Source organism: Heterobasidion irregulare (assembly GCF_000320585.1).
Source record: "Heterobasidion irregulare TC 32-1 unplaced genomic scaffold scaffold_09, whole genome shotgun sequence".
NCBI lineage: Eukaryota > Fungi > Basidiomycota > Agaricomycetes > Russulales > Bondarzewiaceae > Heterobasidion > Heterobasidion irregulare.
In genome coordinates, this window is record NW_009258205.1 from 1175120 (window position 1) to 1190996 (window position 15877).

Here is a 15877-nt window from a genome sequence, read left to right on the forward strand (position 1 = left end):
TCTGAACGGCTCGTGCCGCCTGGTCAGCAGGCTGTAAATCACTTTGTGCCACTGGTGGGAACCTCAACAACGTCTGGAGTTTTGTGTTCAACTGGCAAATACTTCGACACCTGTCCTTCCAGAAAGATAGTTTGCATGCAAGGACGTGGTCGATGATGTGGCTCCTTGCAGTTTTACGATGGAAACATTGTCCATGATGATAGGATCAGTCTCCGATTCAGACACCTCGATACAGGTGCCCATTCGCAGATTATCCACTACTCCATCAAGAAACGGTCCGAGCTTGCGCGCTCCATCAAGTTGACGCTGATTTTGCGGGCAATTGGTAATGCATCAGGAAAGTCCTATATAAACTGATGCCACGCATGATGGCCTGCTCATAGACCCAGGACCAAGCAAGAGCATCTTGCCGGTACCCCAGTAGCAATGGCCCCACCTGTTGAAGACTTGCCAGTGGCCGTTAGACACGAGTACGCATTCTGTTCGCACCGAAATCGATGACGTCTTCTGAGGCTTGCACGGCTCTGCAGCGTTTACCCTTTTATTGACCCCAAGGAAGACTACACACGCCAGACATACAAGGGCAAGGTCGTCTTCGTCACTGGCGCTTCCCGCGGCATTGGTGAGGAGATCGCGGTCACGTATGCGCGCGCAGGCGCATTGGTCGTGCTTGCGGCACGGAAACAGCAAACCCTTGACGACGTTACGGCTACAATCAGGCGTCATGCTGCGGACGCGCAGGTTCTGACAGTGCCCACGGATGTGACGCAGCCAAAGCAGGTACAAGCTGCTGTAAAGGCGGCGATCGATGCGTTCGGGAGGCTAGACGTGTGTATTGCCAACGCAGGGACGGCAAGCCATTGGGATCGACGTCAGTGTTTAGCGATTGGCTTGCTTGCATTGAACTGACGTGGCGGGGATTTTGTAGCGTTCGCAGAACGCGACGCCGAGGAGTGGTGGAATGTCATGGAGGTCAACTTCCGTGGAGTGTATAACGTCGCACAGTGAGTTAGTAGTCTGTTCAGTTTTACAGCTTATGCTCACAAAGGCTTGTCATTGATCGCTTAAAGTTTTGCCACGCCTTACCTTGCTAAAACAAAGGGCTACATGGTAGCCGTCTCATCGACTGCAGCTCAATCCCGAATCATCTACTCGAGTTCATACAGCGTTTCGAAGCATGCTACTGGTCGCTTCTTAGAGTTTGTTCAGCTCGGTGAGCTCAACTGTCACATCAATCTGCTCATAAATTCAGTGATCGTAATATGACGCTAGAATATCCAGACGTGAAAGTCTTCTCTGTGCATCCTGGAACCATCAAGACTGAGATGGTCATGGAACATAATCCCGAGTGGGAAGAGTATCTCGTTGACACTACGCAGCTACCGGCATGCACGATTCTCTACTTGACTTCAGGCAAAGTTGACTGGTTGTCGGGAAAGTGAGTCGGTACCCTACATCTTCCGAAGCTCAAAGAAGTCTAAGAAAACACTCTTCTACAAAGATTTGTCTCTGCAAACTGGGATTTGCAAGAAGTCATAGACAAATACAAGGGCAGCATCATTGAGAGTGGGGCGCTCGTCAACAGATTTCACCTCCCTAAATTGTAGGCAAAAGCTCTCTCCAGATTATCGCTCCCCCTGTCGACTCGTATATATGCATTCTTGTTGTGCTTATGTTTACGTCGGTGATTGATTGTATATTTTTCACTCGATTTGAGCCGATCGAACTGCTGCCAGAATGAGCTGATTTCTGAAGCGTGTGTTAAGAATGCCATGATATTGTCCCATAGGAAGAATATGTGATACTTGAAAATTCTGATCTCTTCAACATTGTCCTGTGAGGACTATCCTTATTGAACATAGAAAAGTAGGTGCCCTCAATTTCCACGCTGGAGTGGTAGTTGAACGCTTGTCATCGGGTGTCTATGGAGTCAAGTATGGGACGAACTCACGAAACTGAACACATACTTTATTTGATACCGAAGCGGACTAGGTGCGAATACAACGAAATTCTAGAAATATATGGATGATGCCACGACGTGAATCATAGTTTTGAACTGAGCACAACACTGGTACGAAAACAAGCGATACAATGGATAGATCTTTCAGCAAAGTCACAGGATGAAGCTGTTCGTGAATGTCAGCCCGAAGGAATAGAGTAGATTTCTTGACAACTTGACAGAAAATTGACGTGTGTTGAAGACAGCTTTGTTAGGATCAAACGATTTCATCGACCTTTGAGCGATGAATACAGAATCCCTGAAAGAAGGATCAGCAGATGGTCTAAGCGCAAAGTATATCAGTATATGAAGTACCGGCACGACCCATTCCTTGCATCCACAGCATACACCAGCCCAATCATAATTCCCTATCTTGGCGGCACACTTCTTGTTCGGACATATGATTTTTCCACCCAATTCTCCGTTCTCCAAAAAGAAATCCATCCACTTCATCTGCAGTTCAAATAAGGCGGACAAAATCATCAGTGGATGCGCGCGACAAGTAAATAGGACGCGAACTGACAGGTTCAACAAAATAGCCAGAACATTTGGGGTTCATGAGGATCGGCGGGCTGATGCTAGTCTTATCTCTCGCGGGAGGTTGCATTGGCGTCATGCCGAGAGGTGGCGAGCGCAGCGCAGCGAGTTTTGGATTGGCATACAGCTGAGCTGCGAGATCTGACGGGTGCTGCAATGGGCTTGGCACAGGTTTGCCTTCGGGTATTCGTTCATAGTGGTTCGACAGAGACGGAGAGAGCGGTGCGAGCGAGGGTGGGTGCGCACGCGAGTGAAATGGGGGCGCGAGAACCTCATCGTCATCTTCATCGTCCTCCGTTGATAATGCAGACATGGATAGCGCTGCTGCAAACCCGCCAAGCATGCCTGCACTCTCTGACATCGAAGGTCTCCGCGGATGAGTGCCATTTGTCGAATTCCCCCTTGAGCGAGGCGGCGGCGTCTTGCTTGACGGAGGCATATCGATATCCTTGTCCTTCCCTTTCTCTTTGCCCTTATCCTCCTCCTCATCCGGGCTGTCTTCCGTTTCAAGTGCTGACATTGAAAACGAGGCAGAGAGGCCGCTGAGCGCGCCGTCTCCAAAGCCGCGAAAAGATGGACGGCGGGGGCGATTGTCAGAGTTGAGACGCGGACGGACGCCTGTGCCCGAGCCTGAGGATGGGCGACGAGAAATAGTGGCCGAAGGGCGACGGGAGGCAGCGGGGGATAAGGCGAACGCGGGTGTAGGGGGACCAAGTTGCCCGTGATCGAGCATGTGGTCGCGCGTAGCAAGTTCCGTGCTGTGAGTTTGAAGGTTAGTAGTGCGCACAACTAGGACACCTGGGACAAACGGCGGGCTGCTCGAGATAAGCTCACGAAAATATTGCAACGCGCCTCATCCTATCGAGTTCTCACGGTATCAGAGAGTGGGACGTACCGGCACATTTTGCAACGGATGCGTCGTCTGGGTCCGCCTGGCGTGGCGGGTGCAGAGTCGGTTGGCGTTCGAGGAAAGCGCGCGAACATGTCTGTTTCAGGAGCGGAGCCGTCTCCATCTACAAGATCAAGATCGACGCCGATGAGCTGATTCTGATCATCGCGCCTCAATGTTCAAAGGAACCTCACTAAGGATATCCTCAACTGCACGCTCTAGATAGAACATTCTCGTAGCTTTGTCCCGTCGCGACACCTTGAACGAAGCCTTATGGAAGATCTCCAGTTGCATGAGAAAGCCATTGTTGGGTCTGAGAGAATCATTAGCGCCAGGATACAGCTATAAGTGCGAGATATAACGTACTGGATGGTCGGTCGGGCTTTTTTAATCAGCTCTAGGGCTGCAGATACGTCGATATTCTGGGAATACATGAGATATGCAGCCACGATGGTTGCGCTTCGACCTGCAGATAAAGGATTTTCATCAGAAGCTGTGGGTAGATCGAAGTAGATGCATAGACGCCGTTGGAGATTGTAGTCAATGATCTGAGCAATGCGATTGTGCAGATGCTTCCCTGACAGAGCATTGAATGTATGAAGATTGAAGTGGAGGACGTACTCATTCCGGCTTGACAATGGACCAATACTCCTCTGCCCTTCTCAAGCTCAGCCTGGATGAAGGTAATTGAAGATATTAGATGTTGCAGTATATCTGCCTCCTCCGTATCGTCTATTAGGACCTGGTGCCTCGTGAGAGTCTGAAATATATCAATCTAAGCACACTCATTTGATGTTTCTTAAACAAGTCACACACCTCATGAATGGTAAGTCGGCCTCGCATTGCACTCAGAACGCTGAAGATGCCGTTCGCCTTCAATGTTTCAACGTCCTTGGCGCTGTGGAGGTCGCCAACCCAGAGGTTCAGTACAACTTGATCCATATGGCTGAAATGTGCCATGATCAATGGGGATTTACGCCGAGTTGAATGATAAGTGTGTGGAAGTTCAGGAAAAGAAGTGCCAAAGCAGTCTCGTAGTAGCTCAGCTTCTGGCTATTAAGGATACCTTATAAAATATGTTAGAAGAAATCAAATATGGGCATGTGGTGTAGTTGGAGCGTGGGATAATAACGTACAGAAAAGGCAACCGCCGACTGAGTCGCCGTGTCCCAGAAAAGAAATAGCCATGGGAGTGGTTTCAACAGACTCCGGTTCAATTCCGGACATGTCCATTATAGTGCATTGAATGCTGTTTTGTTTTGATGTCCAGACACTGAAACCAGAATGTTCTCCATTTCCTTTTCTCTGACCACTATCTGCCCCTGTCTTAGCAGCCAAGAGCAGGTTTATCAACTTTGAAACCCAGTGAGAATCCCCCCATAGCTGAGAAGATGAGATAGAACAAGATTGGAGCATCATATGTCATCCTATCTTATCCTCTAGCATCATCAAATTTAGACTTATGCCATTAATTTATCTGAGAGTATATTATAACATTTGAAATTTTAGATGCTTTTATATCCTTTGGTTGGACTTAGTGAGAGCTTTGGATATCTTAGCATTTTAATGGAATCAGAAAAAAAAATTAATTTCAAAACATATGAAATAAAACTAGCCCAAGGTGAGGCTTTTATATGCAATAAGTATGACAAGCAAACATAACTATAATAAAAAACTACCACTGCTTAGTGTACTTATGATTTCTCTGTCATACTTTGGGAGAATGACAACAAGTGTATCCTATTTGTGCTATTGCCTGAGCTTTGAAACTTTTAAGCTATTGAGCTACAAATCCAAAGATTAGACTGTGTTAGCTATATGAAAAAGCCTATATAGCACTAGTCTATTTCATAATCTTATCCATAGCTAACCAGATCTTTATAAATTTTATAGGGGTTGTTAGCCTGTGATTTTCCACGTGCTTCCTATTAAAGAGCAAGCTGTGGAAATTATTAGCACTAGCTATAGATAAGTAAGAATTACACACTAATTGTTCTGTAGCTCTGCTAATAAAGTGAACATTATCTTTTGCTTAGCATACTTTTTTAAATGCCCAGGCTTGGATTGTTTGGCAGCATCTATACATGTTTTTAAGTTCATCAACTAGATTGGCAATACACCCTAGGCTGAGGTTAATAGAGAGCTTTTTCTGGGAAAGAAGAGGATTAAAAAAGATGGAATTGCTTATATGTAAATCCTCTTTGTTATTCTGATCCTCTTATTGAGTTGGCAGTTAGGATTGTTTCAGCACAAGCATTGGTACACAAGAGTGCCAGTCAGAGGATCTAGAGTATAGAGTGAGTAAGGTGCATATATGCACACAAATTGCTTACCTCAAGGCTTGGAAGCCCACCTCTAGTTAGAGGCAATTTACCTTGAGTTGTTTATGGTATTAAATCAGATGTTTTATAGTCAAAGTGTTAAACCAAAGAAGAGAATTTCTTAGTGAGGAAATGGTGGAGGAGGTTGAAAAAACATTATTATTATTATTATTATTATTATTATTATTATTATTATTATTATTATTATTATTATTATTATTATTATTATTATTATTATTATTATTATTATTATTATTATTATTATTATTATTATTATTATTATTATTATTATTATTATTATTATTATTATTATTATTATTATTATTATTATTATTATTATTATTATTATTATTATTATTATTATTATTATTATTATTATTATTATTATTATTATTATTATTATTATTATTATTATTATTATTATTATTATTATTATTATTATTATTATTATTATTATTCAATTGCTTTATGTTTAGTTATAGCATGCTATATGTCTAGATGAATAATTATACTATATTTACTTGTGACCTGGAATAAAATATAGTAGTTTGTGGCTATGTTCTGCAATGACCCTCTAAGAGTATGTGTTAACCTTAGGAAGGTTGGGTCACAGTGCAAGAATTAGGGTAAGTATAATAAAGTAAAGTACAGTGTACTGTGTCTGTCAGGTGTGGTGCATTATGTTGTGGTTAGCTATCTTCTCAGTATATTGGCCATTTATGCCTTATTGGCCTGCTGTTGTCTAGTGTGCCTTATTTGTCTGTTTGCTGCTCATGTAGGTTAGATATTAGTAGCTCTTTATCATGCTTGCCCTATATTCCAGTTTCCTAGGTTATCTAGCCCTATTCTGCTCTTCTTTGGTAGTTCTAGGTCTTTGAAGGTTTTCTGGAAGTGCTATGTTGTATTGATGTATATGAATAGGTATTTGAAATTTTTGGATTAGATAGGAGAGTTGGAAGATCTCTGCTTGCTTCACCAGCCACTTGCTCAAGGTGGTGTTGAATGTCTGCATAGCTTCAGCATTGCAAAAGAAAATGGGCAATCATGCATCTGGAAAACCACCCCTTTGTATTAAGTTCTAATTAGTTCTATTTATGCATAATTAAGAACAATTAGGATTAGACATTTTTAGCTTACCCCCCTCTAAACCTGTTCTAATTAGACATAATTTTCTAAATTAGGACTTATTAGGATTGATTATAACTTGAAATTTTGGAAAAATCATAATAAATCAAGCATCATAGTTCTCATAGCCTTCTTATGGAGTCATGTCTATTAGAGCATTAGTTCAATACCTAAACACAGAATATACCTTATAACAAACTTGCCTTCTGCCAGAGTTAAACCAACAACCTCATGTATGCAAGCACCCGGAACAGATGCTCTAAGCCACTAAGCTACAAGGCCCAAGATATGAACTTGGTAATCTAAATAAGTAGACATAATATAGGCAACCTCAACATCTCTGATTTTATTTCACATTTATCTTTCCTCTATCTTATAAATAAATAGGTCAATAAATACCTAAAAAATCAGGTCTTTCAGGATTTAGTTTAAACACCAGCTAAGAAGATAATAAACCAATGGAAAATAAATAATACACTTTATATAGGATAAAAATAAATTATGGCACTCATACAATTTGGACTGAGAATGTGTAAAACTATGATTGAGTGTAATATTCAATGGGACTCTACTAGTATAGACAATGCTACCTGAATTTGCAAATTTGATCAAAAACATGATTATGAATAATCAAGATCCAATAAAAGAGAGGGGTTTTCCAAATAGCCACTAGTGAGGTAGAGGGTAGGGACAAGGGTATATGTATGGCATGCCTATATATAAATAAGCACAAGATTGTTGAAGGTGATCTTAATATGCTTAATGCATATATTTCCTATATGGCAGGCAAATATATTATTCTGGCACCACATACCAATATGACTGTCTTTTCCGCAGCCTAATAGCTAGAGGAAAACACCAAGTTTGAGCATCTTCTGTATAACAAGATAATAAACAATATAAATAGTGCTAAAAATTGTAATATCAATAGTAATGATGATTGTGTACTGCACAAGACAGTATTAGCCACTATACTAATAAATAAGGTCTACAAGGCTGCATATAGCATATCCCTAAGTCCAACCCACATGTTGTGTCCTATAATGACCAATAGCAGGCATTGGCTAACAATGACAACTTTAATGATCTTGTGTACAAGGACAAGGTACCTAGGTCTTCATAGCCTCTTGTGGCAGCTGCCAAGCTGCCAACAAAGTGGCTGGGGGCATCAATGCACATTTCTCTCTTTCTATGTCCCTTGTAAAGGCAGCTGGAAAGTCAGCAAAAGAGCTACAAGATAATGGTATAGGCATATATGAAAGAGAGTAATATGCTAAAATAGTATAGAATGTGCCTCGTCTTTACCTTCTCACTGATAGAGCAGTAGTACTTACTATTTCCTACTGCTAATTAAAGACTTTTTAGTATAGAATTAGTGCTAATATCATGAAATTAGAAACCAATCCAATGCTCACAATGTGTTGCTCCCAATTAGGAAATTAGATACTTTTAGATGCTATTAACACTTTTAGATACTTTTAGACACTATTAGATATAATCCAGAGCTAATACAAGGGGGTGGTTTTCCAGATGCTAAGGAACCCCTTTTAATACTTAAAGCGTGTGATAAGCCTATTGGCTTAACATTACCTTAAGGCATATACCTTAGTTGTCCCCTTGTTTGTATTGTTGCATTTGACTACAGCCTTCCATCAGAGCCCTCATTGTCTTGCTCTCTTCCTCTTATCTAGTTTGTCATCCTCTGCCAGTGTTTAGTGTGGCCTTGTACCCATTCCCTTTTCTTTGCATCCCAATCAAATCTTAATCAAACACCAACCAACTGACTGACCAACTAACTGACCAACCAAATATTTTGATTTTGGAGTTATTTGTTTGTAGGGGTGTTTTTTTGGGTATGTTTCATGCTCAGAGGCATTGCTAGCATATTAGCAGATATCATCATTACTAGTCAAGCATCAAGAGATATATTCCAAGAAAAGAACTCAAGGCAGGTCTAATTACTATTTTACAAGGGAACCTATTCTGTTAAAACTCCTATATCAAAAAAAGATAATTGAGAAATTATAAGAGTAGGTGCTAAAAAAGAACAGTGGCCATTGGAGAATTCCTAGAGAAAAGCATTGGAATTCTCATGACTTCTCACAGTAGTATATAAGGCCCACAGAATAGGCTGAGAATCTTCAGTCTATTCTCTTTGTTCACTGCAGTCTTCAAACTGTAGTACTTCATTAGATACTGTCTTCCAATAGTGTCCCTCCTATACCTTTGTGAATAGTATCTTCTCCTATACACTCATATAGTTAAAATTATTGTTCTACCCCTCCTTATTATGCAACTTAGGGAAGAACCTCCTACTCTTGGAGTTATCAAATGAGCAGTTCTTAACAATATGGGTTTTAGGTGTTAATTGGTGTTTAATTATATGATGAGTCGGAGTCTAAGTAAAAAGTGACTTCTTCTTGCTCTAAGTTGTCAGGGATTAATGGTGCAGAATCTTTATATTGAGGTAATGTGTTCCAATAGTTCTCTGTTTTTTTTTAAAGGAACTCTTTTTTTGTTCTATTGTCAAAGGTTAAATATTAATACCTGTTCTTGTATGAGCAGTTGCCATAATTTGGTAGGGCATTCAAATTGGTATTAGCATAGAACCAAAGAGTGCCTTCTTGTCATATAGGATAGTTGTTATAATAGAACTATCTATTGATTTGTCTAGTGCTAAGAGGGTAGCTTTAGCCTAGGTCTTGCTTTATGGTGTAAAAAGGTAATGCTTGCTTAATAGGGGTCTATAATCCCTGCTAAGGAAAGTTATGAGAAAGAGTGTAGCAGCAAGCTAGAGTTTGTGCAAGGTAAGGGCAAGAAAAGTCTATTCTAGTATTATAAACTGCTTGTTTGATAACCCCAAGAGTAGTGGGTTCTTTCCTAGGTTATATAATAAGGATGAGGAGGGTAATAGTCTCAGTTGTATAAGAGTGCAAGAGTAGATAATATTAGAAAGGAGTATAGCAGAGAGACTGTACTGAATAAAAGGGTCTATATTATGAAAACTATAGTAAATAAAAAAGAATAGACTAAAAATCCTTAGCATATTATATATGTTTTTATACTACTTTGGAAAGATGTAAGAATGCCATATTACCCTATGGGATTCTCTAAGTCACTGCTTTTTCTTAGCCAGTACTCTTACACTTTTTTACTCATTTCTTTTCAACCAGAAGTACAATGGCTTGTGTTTCCCTATGAGTATATGGTTGTAAGCCCTCTATTAGTCATCTGTATTATCTTCTAGAATACTTGACTAGTGATAATGATATCCACTAGGTGTTAATGACCAAGGATATACCCTATACCATAATATATGCTCTAGGATTAAAGCCACCTAGTTTTTGTGATAATCATGATCAGAATAGACTAGCCAAAGAGGCCCTAATAGATCAGACCATAATAATTACCTTCCATATACAACTATCCCCTTGCCCATAACCCCTTTATCTTACCTCTACCCTTTCCTTTGGCATGTGGGTATTATTTTCCAAGTTTATGTAGCCTATAATCACACCCCACTCTATCTCATACCTACCTACTACTAAGATGGCTGCTTTGTCACACTCTACCTTGACCTCCTCTATATTCTCCATATTATTGTAGATGCCCCAGAACCCACAGATAGGCAATTTTATCAAGGACCTCTCAGGTTCTGTGTCATCAACAAACATAGACCACATATACAACACAATCATTACATATCCTTCTACTATACACTCAATCTAGCTCCCTTCCACTAGCAAGCCATCCTCAAAGCTGCCCTCAAAGCTGTCTTCTCTAGAATTAGTATGTTCAATTTATATCTCTTCTATATCATCAACTTATCATCCAAAATTGAAAGCTGGCCATAACATGTTTATGTATGGACCATTTGGTAGTTAAAAACATCTCACACTTTTTTGTGTCTTATCTCTTTCTTTTGCTTGTATATATACCTATAGTAGTCTTCTCCTACCCACTAACAACTGCATATCTAGTAAGAATACAATAGTTCTAGGTACTTATATTCAGAACACCTGTGAGTGCAAGTTGCACCAAATCATACCAAAGCAGTCACATGATAAGAAGTAAAAAGTTTGCAATAGGACATAAATAAAAGCACAAAAGAAGCACAATGGAAATACAGAAAGTTGAACTAGAAGATTCTCTTTAGTTTCTTAGATTTTTGAGAAGTTTTTGACAGCTCTGTATCTTTTTTCCTACCTGCTCACGCCTAGTCTTATCCTTGTGGGAAATTTCTGACCTTGTCCTCTCAGCCATGGGGGGATTCTCATTGGGTTTGAAACCCAGTCATCTTGTGAGCAATGTTGAATAATGATAAAAAGAAGACATGTTAGAATTCCTGAATACAATATTCCCTGGTCAGAAAGTTTCATTCAAGGGGATCCACATAAAGAATGCATTCATCATGCTTGATTATATATGAATTCCCTTAGAGATTCAAGGCCCACAAAACCCAAGGAAATTATAACTTACAACAATATCTTACATCCCTGCGACTGGGCTATATACTTTACAAAATTGTCGACAAGATCTCGCAGGTCTTATCAGGCTGATCCCAATGGAACTGGTTGGACGATCAGCCAATACCATTATTAGTCGACCACTGTCGTGTTGGAACTTGACTCACAAAATGATTTGCCCCCGGCATCCTGATCGACTCCAATGCCCTCCCAATGTCACCCGAAGCCTTCATACTCTCATACAACCTCTCAATTTCCCACGCGCCAGAGGCCATCTCCCAAAGGCTCATATCTCCCCATAGCATCTTCACTTTACACCTCGGCCACAGGTCTGCGGAACGCTTGTCTATCGTCTTATGGAGCAGCGCTTGGTAAATTTCAGGTGGTGTGCTGAGGACGAGGGCTTCAACGGCCATAGCACCTGCATAGCTTACGCTGGCTTGCTCTTCAGACGTCATGCTGTCCATGGTCGAAGCAAAATCAGGTGATGTTTGTTGAGTAAGCCCTTTGATGTCGCGCGACGGGATATCAGGGTGGGCGTAGTACCCTGATACCCACGTCTGGAACCTCGCAAGGCGCTCCTCAGGGCTCAAGGATGCATCACGCATGGGATGGTAGAACCCGGGAGGGTCCGAGAAGCCAAATGCCCATCGTGGGGTATCTGTGCCATATCATGTGAGTATGATCGTTTTGAGCATCGGAGCATCAATAAGGTCGTATTACCAAAAATACACAATGAGCGGAAGTAAGGCTCCAGAGCTGCCTGGATCCCTGCTGGCACCTTGTCTTGAAGCGCCAGAAGACCGATAGTCGACGTAGTCCCGGACGACCATCCCAACAAGACGATCCCACCTTCCGGCTTATTATCTTGGGAGATGGTATACGTCGGGATCTTTTCCTTCTGAACAAACCAAGCCATGAATTTGCCGAGTTCCAAGGCTCTCTGCTCGAAGTAACCTGCACGCGTCGTGCTATCAGAGCTGGCTATAGCGTCGAGGTCAGACTCAGAAAGAGGGGTCGTTCCAGGATACCCCCTGCGATTGACGAGGACAAGGCGAAGTCTGTGAGCTGCTGCGAAAGGCAGCATGCGGCGAAATATACCTGGTCAACCCAAATGACGAGTTAAATGAATGTCAGGAACTACTAATCTTGAGAGAAACCAAGATACATACCACCAGGCATGCTAGTGCCGTGAACTAAGACGACAGTCAGGTAGATGCCTTCCAATTCACCCGTGTCGACATAATAAAACTGGATCCCTTGCTTATCGATGATCGGAGAGACAGGCATGGTGGGACGAGGAATCTTACATACAAAGCCTGTTTTATACGCAAATCTAGTCCAGTCACATGGTCAGCCCTCAGTGTGAACATATAGCCGTCTGGAATCAGAGGCAGTGACCTCTAGCGTTTCTTTCATTACTGACTCCCGACCCAAGCTGAAAAGCATACTGCAGGAATTCAAGACAAATAGGCATTTTATCTGATACTAATGCCTATACAATCGTTGCCAAAAGACGTGTCAACCGTTCCGGTTCATCCCACTGAGCCTGGGGTGAAAAACGCTTAGCTACCATTCGATTGTTGATTAAACAACGTACGCAGTGATTAGCCTCCGTCATCATGTGGAATTCCATAGCCCTACCGGAAGAACCATTGGCGCGGTTCTCATCGTACAGAGCTTCCAGTTCCCACAATACATGCAGCGTTTCCCACAAGCTTTCGCTGCACTGAAGCAACTTGACCTGCGTTCCCGGCCATACCCTGGCCATTTCCTTGTCGAACAGTGCCTTCCGCATGTGTGCTCCGAACACGTCTGGATCGATCGTGCGTACGAGAGGTTCTGAATGAAACAATGCCGTCCGGGACGTCACTGCGTCGATCTCTTCAGGCGTCATGCGGCTGAATGTGGCTACCTTCTCCTTCACAAGCGCTTTATCAGTAAGGCCCGCAAGCGAACGGGCCTCTATATTTGGATGCTGGTAGTAGGCAGATATCCAGCTCTTGAAAACCTCAAACCGCTCGTGTTCGGTCGTGACGGTATAAAAAGGTCGAGAAAACCCCTCAATGTGGGGATAGCCTATGGCCCAACGTGGGCCGTCTAGAGCATCCGGATGAATGAATCCAAACACAAAACATTGTGTATGAGACAGCGCACCATAAAATACATAAGTCCTAAAATAAGACTCGAGCAAATCCCTGTTTTCAGACGATACCTGATCGAGGTGAGAGAATAGGGCTAGGAATGTTGCGTTCGCCGAAGACCACGCCACGACGGCCAGGCCCCCTTCCATTTTCCCATCTCCATGAGAGATCGGCGGGATGTCCTGCGATTTGACAAACCAGGCCAGAAATTCTACGATCTCGAGGCCTCGAGAAGTCATAAATGCGGACTGCGCCTCAGGTGTGGAGCCTTTGCCGATCGTGGCCAGTTCCTCGTCGGAGATAGGTGTCGAACCAGGATAGTCTCTTCTGTTCACCAAAACAACTCGCAGATTGTTCTGCGCTGCGAAAGAAAGCATGGGACGAAAGAAAGCTTGTGCATATTATAATTAGTTCTATTTGGGTTCATGATGTAGAGGCACGACGTACCACCGTGTATGCCAGTGCCATGCACTATGATGAGGGTCGTATACGAGACACCCTCCACCGCACCTGTATCTTCATAGTAGAGCTGGGTGCCTTTATTATCCACAGGTGCAAGGGGCATGATGGATAATTCGATAGCCTGCGCTTACGCCGAGTCGCCCTTATATACTAGACCGCAACCGTGGAGGACGATCTTCTGATGAGTTATTTGGCAAAGTTTTCTCATGCACGCTGAGCCAGGTGATCCAGATTCGAGTCCAGTTCCTTGAAGAAAAGTCCGCTGTCAACAATGGATTAACCGGCACATGTAAGAGTACGAACGACTGTTGTCTCGAAACCGAGAAACTTCCAAGCATCTACGCCCGAATATTTTTAAAACTCGGATGAAGCGACACAGGGAGCTTACACACGGAGGCCATCCTCCACTTGCAGTCTTATTCCAAAACTGACACGAAACAGACGAAACAGGTCACGATAAGCGTTCAATTGAGTAAAGGTCATAGTCGTCCTGTCGACCGGCCGGCGAATGTTGGAAGAGTTCTGGTGCATGCAGGAAGTAGATATATGGGAGTTCTCATTGAGCAACTAGATGATTGACTTGATGATGAAGTTCGGACCTCCAGTGGACCAGCGGGTGCTCCAGCTGGTGCTGTGCAGTGTGGATGCAGGATCGAGGAAAGTCACGGCAGCTCACGGCCGCCGCATCCGGCCCGGTCTTCCGGGAGGACAACTCAATCAGTCGCCTTTCCGACTCACGTTCATGCACCCTTCCTACTCCAAAAATATGGCTCGTGCTTTGTGTCTCAAAGGAACATCATCAGGTTGCATTGAATCAGCACGAACCACAAGTCTCTAAGATTGTTAGAGGAGGTCTCCCGATCTTTGGAAAAAACCCGGGTCAGAGGCTAGAGCAACACAATGCGTATCTCTATATTCATATGGCATGCTATTTATCGGCTCGTTCTTGTTCCAGATAATCACCCGCCGGTGTCACTCTTACATCTCGGATATCTAAGATAGCACTCACAATTCAGGTAGACCCTCTCGCGGTTGATATATGTAGGGGACGTTTCCCTTTGGACATGTTGCTTCTCTTGCAGAGCGAGACGCCTAAAAGTTCAATGCTTGATCTAAGCCATTGATCCTTGGCGGCGAGGGCGACTCAACCCCTCCTCACTCGAACTCTGACGTGAGCCGAGATGTTTTCTCATCCTGGTGTAGACTGTCTTCTTTCGTTCTTTAAATCGCTGTCAGGCTATCGCAAGCAACAGGTCCAATCTTGTTCTTATGGCTTGCGGCGAATAAGCGAGTGGGCGAACTGCTCACCAGTCCTGGACTTAATTATGGAAGGCTTTGTCAAGGTGGCATACATCAGAAGAAGTCAATTGCGTCTGATATAGTACTTGCCTCCTTTCAGCTTACCGGCCATCGATTTGCATTTGCGAAACATCTCGTATCTCGCTGACACATTAATTCAGTCCCTAGAGCATGTAGGACAAGACTACCACTCATCATTCGGTTCTTCAGCTGCGCTCGAGGACATAGGCCGATTTTATGGTCTCGTGCAATCAGCGTGGTTCTACTCATCATCTCCGACTCGGGGGCGTATGAGTGTGCACAGGTCGTCTTTTACCCGCCGTAAAGCATCAAGTAGTAATTGGAGGCAGCGAAGCTTGACTTTCAAATCGTTGGCATCAGCAAGCCAAGCTTCTAGCTTCCGAAAATTCCGTGTCCGACTTGCAGTCAGCTGATTCATCCCCGAGGGCACCCATAAAGATCTCACAATGCAGCTGATTTGTAGCTGCCTTGGATTCGTAGGTAGATCACCGGTATATCTCATATGCTGTACTATGTGTATAGAATGCTGCCTCGATTCATCGAGGAAAACAGATGGCCCGTTGGCACGATCTGTTCGTGTGCTGGATCAGCCCTTATTGTGCCATAATATCAGG

General features: G+C 43.0%; 4 protein-coding genes across 4 annotated transcripts; 1 reads left to right on the forward strand and 3 right to left on the reverse strand.

The window, feature by feature from the left end:
* Nucleotides 1-78: 78 nt before the first annotated feature.
* On the forward strand, nt 79-1736 carry HETIRDRAFT_144458 (uncharacterized protein). The gene is made up of 6 exons (XM_009551843.1): nt 79-470; nt 531-871; nt 929-1004; nt 1071-1213; nt 1273-1438; nt 1502-1736. Exons 1-6 carry the CDS (start codon nt 427-429, stop codon nt 1605-1607), a joined length of 876 nt encoding a protein of 291 aa, XP_009550138.1. The 5' UTR covers nt 79-426; the 3' UTR covers nt 1608-1736.
* A 480-nt stretch (nt 1737-2216) lies between these two features.
* Nucleotides 2217-4367, reverse strand: HETIRDRAFT_55514 (uncharacterized protein; the record flags this gene model as incomplete). Its single annotated transcript, XM_009551351.1, has 9 exons — nt 2217-2258; nt 2315-2452; nt 2523-2687; nt 2808-3294; nt 3432-3549; nt 3620-3738; nt 3792-3891; nt 4047-4185; nt 4242-4367. 9 exons carry the CDS (start codon nt 4365-4367, stop codon nt 2217-2219), a joined length of 1434 nt encoding a protein of 477 aa, XP_009549646.1.
* A 7020-nt stretch (nt 4368-11387) lies between these two features.
* On the reverse strand, nt 11388-12627 carry HETIRDRAFT_429222 (uncharacterized protein; the record flags this gene model as incomplete). Its single annotated transcript, XM_009551844.1, has 4 exons — nt 11388-11441; nt 11505-11998; nt 12061-12438; nt 12510-12627. 4 exons carry the CDS (start codon nt 12625-12627, stop codon nt 11388-11390), a joined length of 1044 nt encoding a protein of 347 aa, XP_009550139.1.
* A 93-nt stretch (nt 12628-12720) lies between these two features.
* Nucleotides 12721-14299, reverse strand: HETIRDRAFT_411292 (uncharacterized protein). Its single transcript, XM_009551845.1, has 5 exons — nt 14247-14299; nt 13929-14189; nt 13495-13872; nt 12938-13437; nt 12721-12886 (listed from the first exon to the last, which is right to left on the reverse strand). Exons 2-5 carry the CDS (start codon nt 14044-14046, stop codon nt 12833-12835), a joined length of 1050 nt encoding a protein of 349 aa, XP_009550140.1. The 5' UTR covers nt 14047-14189; nt 14247-14299; the 3' UTR covers nt 12721-12832.
* Nucleotides 14300-15877: the final 1578 nt, after the last annotated feature.